Here is a 7,372-nt window from a genome sequence, read left to right as displayed (position 1 = left end):
TGTGTTAGATGCCCCCAGACTTGCTTCCCCTGCTGTCCCAGTGTCATTCCAGAGGTGTTGGCATCATTTCCTGGGGTGTCATAGTGGACTTGGTGACCCTCCAGACACGGATTTGGGTTTCCCCCTTAACGAGTATCTGTTCCCCATAGACTATAATGGGGTTCGAAACCCATTCGAACAAACGAACATTGAGCGGCTGTTCGAATCGAATTTCGAACCTCGAACATTTTAGTGTTCGCTCATCTCTAATTATTACTACTACTGGTTTCTCATCTCAATGGTCAGACCACAACCGATCAGGTATTTTCCATCCTATTGATACTTTCCGTGGCATAACCCCTATAATTAAAGAATCTCATAAAGTTAGCTCACATACAATTGTGCAGACTGTTAACTGAGTGGATTATTAAGCCTTTGTAAATCTTCAGCCTCTGGATGTAAATGTCTGACCCCGCTCACTGACAAATGAGGTCTAGAAAATGCAAAATTTAAAAATATAGGTTTTTTATGTTTAAAAACACAAGGTATGTTAGTTATGTTATATAGAGATTACGCTTTATATACATTATGTGTAGGAGATTTCAGCTCTGGAGCCCATAGAATTGTGAATGCAGCTCTGGACTGTAATAAAGGCTATAATCGGTGCAAGTTGACGAGTCTGCTGCAACTGACTTTGAGACTTTTTCCAATTTTAATGTGACTTCAAGGCTACATACACAGGACCAAGTGTGCAGGCCTGGGAAGGGATTTTTGGGGAGGGAGGCTATTTCATGGTAGAACGTCATGCCATGGCTTCCATCCCCCATTGACTTCATTGGGAGGGTTCAGGTCCGTTCTGTTCCCATGTCACGGAGCAGGATTGAACCTGCCCTTTGAGCACAGCATCATACCCCCATCAGAAGAACCTCAACTTGCATACTCATGAGGCCTTAAGGCTCAGTGGTTAGCACTGCAACCTTGCAACAGTGGAGTCCTGGGTTCGAATCCTGCCAAGGACGACATCTGCAAGGAGTTTGTATGCTGTCCCCGTGTTTGCGTGGGATTCGTCCCACACTCCAAAGACATACTGATAGGGAAATTAGATTGTGAGCTCTATATGGGACAGTGACTGACTATGTCTGTAAAAGCGCTGCGGAATATGATGGCGCTATAAAAGGAAGCTAAATAAATAATAATCAACTTGCAAGACTATCACATTGAAGGTATTTGCTGCTTCTGGATCTGTATGTTTGGCCATTGGTATAGCGGTATGTTGTACATAAAACCATGCTATATTCATGTGTGTTATCATATCGCAGTTCTTAAAGAACCATAGTGATCGTAGAGCCTGCAGATTATGCTCCTTAAGATATTGCTGTAAATCCTTGTCTTTCCGAGACTCCTGCTCAGCCTGCTGATAGAATTCCTCCAGTCTCTTGGAAACTCTCTGCTTGGACACTTTCTGCAGTTGCTCTTGTCTTCTCCGTTCCTGAAGATCTGCCTCGTGCTGTCTCTGTTGTGTAAGGATCTGATTGTGGAGGAGCGACTGGAACCAATAACAATGGGACAATTTAGTTAGCTACAACTTTCCATGTGGGAATATTGGTTATGGTAAAAACAATCTCCCTATAGCCATGATATGTGCTGACCTTATGCTTCTCCTCTTTCTCCTGCTCTTTCTGGATCTTCTCCCATTCTAGATTCTCTCGCTGCTGACGGACGTCACTCCAGTATTGGACTTTCTGATCCTCTTCTATCCACTCCTTCCTCAAGTCTTCATCTTTTCTGCGGCTCCTCTCTTCAGCTGCAGCTCTGCGGGATTCTGCTTGTTGAGCTTCCAATCCCTCCTCATCTTGTCTCCTCTCCAAGTCAAGCAAGATTCTTTGTTGTGAACGAAGCCTGAAACAATTATATTAACAATTATAGTAGTTATATTCTTGTACATAGGAGCAGTATTATAGTAGTTATATTCTTGTACATAGGAGGTAGTATTATAGTAGTTATATTCTTGTACATAGGAGGTAGTATTATAGTAGTTATATTCTTGTACATAGGAGGTAGTATTATAGTAGTTATATTCTTGTACATAGGAGGTAGTATTATAGTAGTTATATTCTTGTACATAGGGGGCAGTATTATAGTAGTTATATTCTTGTACATAGGAGGTAGTATTATAGTAGTTATATTCTTGTACATAGGAGGTAGTATTATAGTAGTTATATTCTTGTACATAGGAGCAGTATTATAGTAGTTATATTCTTGTACATAGGAGGTAGTATTATAGTAGTTATATTCTTGTACATAGGAGCAGTATTATAGTAGTTATATTCTTGTACATAGGAGGTAGTATTATAGTAGTTATATTCTTGTACATAGGAGGTAGTATTATAGTAGTTATATTCTTGTACATAGGAGGTAGTATTATAGTAGTTATATTCTTGTACATAGGAGGTAGTATTATAGTAGTTATATTCTTGTACATAGGAGGTAGTATTATAGTAGTTATATTCTTGTACATAGGGGGCAGTATTATAGTAGTTATATTCTTGTACATAGGAGGTAGTATTATAGTAGTTATATTCTTGTACATAGGAGGTAGTATTATAGTAGTTATATTCTTGTACATAGGAGCAGTATTATAGTAGTTATATTCTTGTACATAGGAGGTAGTATTATAGTAGTTATATTCTTGTACATAGGAGCAGTATTATAGTAGTTATATTCTTGTACATAGGAGCAGTATTATAGTAGTTATATTCTTGTACATAGGAGCAGTATTATAGTAGTTATATTCTTGTACATAGGAGGTAGTATTATAGTAGTTATATTCTTGTACATAGGAGGTAGTATTATAGTAGTTATATTCTTGTACATAGGAGGTAGTATTATAGTAGTTATATTCTTGTACATAGGAGGTAGTATTATAGTAGTTATATTCTTGTACATAGGAGGTAGTATTATAGTAGTTATATTCTTGTACATAGGAGGTAGTATTATAGTAGTTATATTCTTGTACATAGGAGCAGTATTATAGTAGTTATATTCTTGTACATAGGAGGTAGTATTATAGTAGTTATAGTCTTGTACATAGGGGGTAGTATTATAGTAGTTATATTCTTGTACATAGGAGCAGTATTATAGTAGTTATATTCTTGTACATAGGAGGTAGTATTATAGTAGTTATAGTCTTGTACATAGGGGGTAGTATCATAGTAGTTATATTCTTGTACATAGGAGTAGTATTATAGTAGTTATATTCTTGTACATAGGAGGTAGTATTATAGTAGTTATATACTTGTACATAGGAGTAGTATTATAGTAGTTATAGTCTTGTACATAGGGGGTAGTATTATAGTAGTTATATTCTTGTACATTGGAGTAGTATTATAGTAGTTATATTCTTGTACATAGGAGGTAGTATTATAGTAGTTATATTCTTGTACATAGGAGGTAGTATTATAGTAGTTATATTCTTGTACATAGGAGCAGTATTATAGTAGTTATATTCTTGTACATAGGAGGTAGTATTATAGTAGTTATAGTCTTGTACATAGGGGGTAGTATTATAGTAGTTATATTCTTGTACATAGGAGCAGTATTATAGTAGTTATATTCTTGTACATAGGAGGTAGTATTATAGTAGTTATAGTCTTGTACATAGGGGGTAGTATTATAGTAGTTATATTCTTGTACATAGGAGTAGTATTATAGTAGTTATATTCTTGTACATAGGAGGTAGTATTATAGTAGTTATATACTTGTACATAGGAGTAGTATTATAGTAGTTATAGTCTTGTACATAGGGGGTAGTATTATAGTAGTTATATTCTTGTACATAGGAGTAGTATTATATTAGTTATATTCTTGTACATAGGAGGTAGTATTATAGTAGTTATATTCTTGTACATAGGAGGTAGTATTATAGTAGTTATATTCTTGTACATAGGAGCAGTATTATAGTAGTTATATTCTTGTACATAGGAGGTAGTATTATAGTAGTTATATTCTTATACATAGGAGGTAGTATCATAGTAGTAATAGTCTTGTACATAGGAGAAGTATTATAGTAGTTATATTCTTGTACATAGGAGTAGTATTATAGTAGTTATATTCTTGTACATAGGGGGTAGTATTATAGTAGTTATATTCTTGTACATAGGAGCAGTATTATAGTAGTTATATTCTTGTACATAGGAGGTAGTATTATAGTAGTTATAGTCTTGTACATAGGAGAAGTATTATAGTAGTTATATTCTTGTACATAGGAGTAGTATTATAGTAGTTATATTCTTGTACATAGGGGGTAGTATTATAGTAGTTATATTCTTGTACATAGGAGCAGTATTATAGTAGTTATATTCTTGTACATAGGAGGTAGTATTATAGTAGTTATAGTCTTGTACATAGGGGGTAGTATTATAGTAGTTATATTCTTGTACATAGGAGTAGTATTATAGTAGTTATATTCTTGTACATAGGAGGTAGTATTATAGTAGTTATATACTTGTACATAGGAGTAGTATTATAGTAGTTATATTCTTGTACATAGGAGGTAGTATTATAGTAGTTATATTCTTGTACATAGGAGCAGTGTTATAGTAGTTATATTCTTGTACATAGGAGGTAGTATTATAGTAGTTATATACTTGTACATAGGAGTAGTATTATAGTAGTTATATTCTTGTACATAGGAGTAGTATTATAGTAGTTATATTCTTGTACATAGGGGGCAGTATTATAGTAGTTATATTCTTGTACATAGGAGGTAGTATTATAGTAGTTATATTCTTGTACATAGGAGCAGTGTTATAGTAGTTATATTCTTGTACATAGGAGGTAGTATTATAGTAGTTATATACTTGTACATAGGAGTAGTATTATAGTAGTTATATTCTTGTACATAGGAGTAGTATTATAGTAGTTATATTCTTGTACATAGGGGGCAGTATTATAGTAGTTATATTCTTGTACATAGGAGGTAGTATTATAGTAGTTATATTCTTGTACATAGGAGGTAGTATTATAGTAGTTATATTCTTGTACATAGGAGCAGTATTATAGTAGTTATATTCTTGTACATAGGAGTAGTATTATAGTAGTTATATTCTTGTACATAGGAGCAGTGTTATAGTAGTTATATTCTTGTACATAGGAGCAGTATTATAGTAGTTATATTCTTGTACATAGGAGGTAGTATTATAGTAGTTATATTCTTGTACATAGGAGTAGTATTATAGTAGTAGTGTTATTGTACATATAATACTATATAAATATAAATATTAATACAATTAATAACACTTCCAGTAATTATTTATATACAACTTTTATACCTTCTGCTTTTCTGAAGAATCATTTCCCTTTGTTCTAGTTCCTGGACCTTCTCTTCCCTCCTCCTTTGTCTCTCATCTCCTCGCATTCTCTGGAGTTCTACTGTATTCCTTTCCTTTTGTTCTCTCACCTCCTGATTCCTCCTGGCTTTAGCTTCATAGTTCTGTTGAAATAAAATGTATTCAGTAATGAAATTTGAAGGAAGAATAAGCGGATTAATTTTTTGTTTTAGAGAACATTAAAGAGGACCTTTCATGGTTTGGGGCACAGGCAGTTCTATATACTGCCTGTGCCCCAAACTGAGTTCAGCGTACTGTCGGCTTTCCCGATCTGTGCCCCGGGTAAAGCACTTTCGGTCACGGTACCATAGCTCTTTACAGTCAGAAGGGCGTTCCTGACAGTCTGTCAGGTACGTCCTTCTCCACAGCGGCGCCTATCGCGCTGTACAGTGTTTGCGGGGAGGAACGCCCCCTCACGCAGGCCCTGAGTCATGTGACGTCCCGGATGTCAATGAAGATGACTGGCATCAGCGGGGAGTGCAGCGGAGCCAGGGAGAGGTAAGTAACAGTGTTTTTTATGTTTGTATCCCCTTTGGGTCTCCGATTATTATACTAAAAATCATTCCTCCATCTCCAGTGCCTCTGTCACTTTAACTTACTAATTTCAGAGGAGAAGAGCGTGGTCTCCGTTCAAGAATCACTGACTCCATAGCCATGCGATCTTCCTTCATCGCTTTTTCAATGTGCTGCAAAGTTTTCTGAAGGGTTATGTTGCCAAGACTTGAAGCTGAGGGTCTATATGATGAAGCCATGGTATTACCTCGTATGAGATATAATGAAACAATAGATTGATATACCGCATAATAATTCATGTTTTCACCCTATTGGGGTATTGTTAAATACTCCATTAAGTAGCCTGAAGACCCAGCAGTTAAAAATATTTTTGGAATGGTTGGTGGCACAAACTTATGTTCTGACATTCCTTAAAGTGTAAGTAATTTTTTTTTCCATAAATCCATACACCATACACAAGCAGCATCAATTTACAAAGAAGTCAATGGAGAGGGAAGGGTGATATGGAACAGTCTACAACATTAAATGAGTCTAGACAGTGATTCCCGATAACCTGTGTTGTGAAAAATACCTGTCTCTCTATAGCAGGGGTCTCAAACTCGCGGCCCGCGGGCCGCATGCGGCCCCCCGAACAATTTTGTGCGGCCCGCACAAGCCTAGGGACGCCGGATTCGAGTTGAATACATTGCGAGATGATTATATCCACTAGCCGCTACGTTCCGGCTAGTGGACATATAGGCGCGATGTGATGACGTCACATCATCACATCGCGCCTACAGGTCTATTAGTGAAACTGCAGAGCGCGGCGGGGAGCGTTGGATGGTGAGTATAAGTGTTTTTTTGTGTGTTAAAGAGGACCTTTCACCATTTTGCCCACAGGCAGTTCTATATACTGCTGGAAAGCTGACAGTGCGCTGAGTTCAGCACACTGTCGGCTTTCCCGGTGTGAAGAGCTTACGGTCCGGTACCGTAGCTCTTCTATGGTCAGAAGGGCATTTCTGACAGTCAGTCAGAGACGTCCTTCTTCACAGCACAGCCAATCGCGCTGTACTGTGGAGCGGGGAGGAATGCCCCCCTCCTTCCCTGATAATGCTCGTCTATGGACGAGTACTGCGAGCAGAGGGAGGGGGCGTTCCTCCCGGCTCTCACAGCACAGCGCGATTGGCTGTGCTGTGGAGAAGGACGTCTCTGACTGAGTGTCAGAAACGCCCTTCTGACCATAGAAGAGCTACGGTACCGGACCATAAGCTCTTCACACCGGGCCCACATCGGGAAAGCCGACAGTGTGCTGAACTCAGTCAGCTTTCCGGCAGTATATAGAACTGCCTGTGGGCAAAATGGTGAAAGGTCCTCTTTAAACATTGAGGTGGAATGAAGGGGCTCATGACACTGGGGGCAGACGAAGGGAGAGGGGAGAACGGCATGACACTGGGGCAGAAATGGGGGGACATGAATCTGGGGGCAGAGATGGGGGGACATGAATCTGAGGGCAG

At 37.8% G+C, this 7,372-nt stretch overlaps 1 protein-coding gene across 1 annotated transcript; it reads right to left on the bottom strand.

Annotated features, from left to right (window-relative positions):
* Window positions 1-296: 296 nt before the first annotated feature.
* On the bottom strand, window positions 297-6,118 carry LOC142219207 (uncharacterized). The gene is made up of 5 exons (XM_075288160.1): window positions 5,966-6,118; window positions 5,310-5,470; window positions 1,629-1,878; window positions 1,311-1,525; window positions 297-339 (listed from the first exon to the last, which is right to left on the bottom strand). The coding sequence occupies exons 1-5, from the start codon at window positions 6,116-6,118 to the stop codon at window positions 297-299; spliced, it is 822 nt and encodes a 273-aa protein (XP_075144261.1).
* Between the last annotated feature and the right edge of the window lie 1,254 nt (window positions 6,119-7,372).

Source organism: Leptodactylus fuscus, chromosome 10 (genome assembly GCF_031893055.1).
Source record: "Leptodactylus fuscus isolate aLepFus1 chromosome 10, aLepFus1.hap2, whole genome shotgun sequence".
NCBI lineage: Eukaryota > Metazoa > Chordata > Amphibia > Anura > Leptodactylidae > Leptodactylus > Leptodactylus fuscus.
This window is presented reverse-complemented; position numbering and strand designations above follow the sequence as displayed.

Excerpts from the sequence above, each read along its gene's own strand:
- LOC142219207 (XM_075288160.1), bottom strand. The coding sequence starts at position 6,118 with ATGGCTTCATCATATAGACCCTCAGCTTCAAGTCTTGGCAACATAACC. Across the intron at positions 5,471-5,965 it reads GCTCTTCTCCTCTGAAATTA|AACTATGAAGCTAAAGCCAG; the intron begins GTAAGTTAAAGT and ends TTATTTCAACAG. Across the intron at positions 340-1,310 it reads CAGGCTCTACGATCACTATG|GGGTTATGCCACGGAAAGTA; the intron begins GTTCTTTAAGAA and ends CTTTAATTATAG.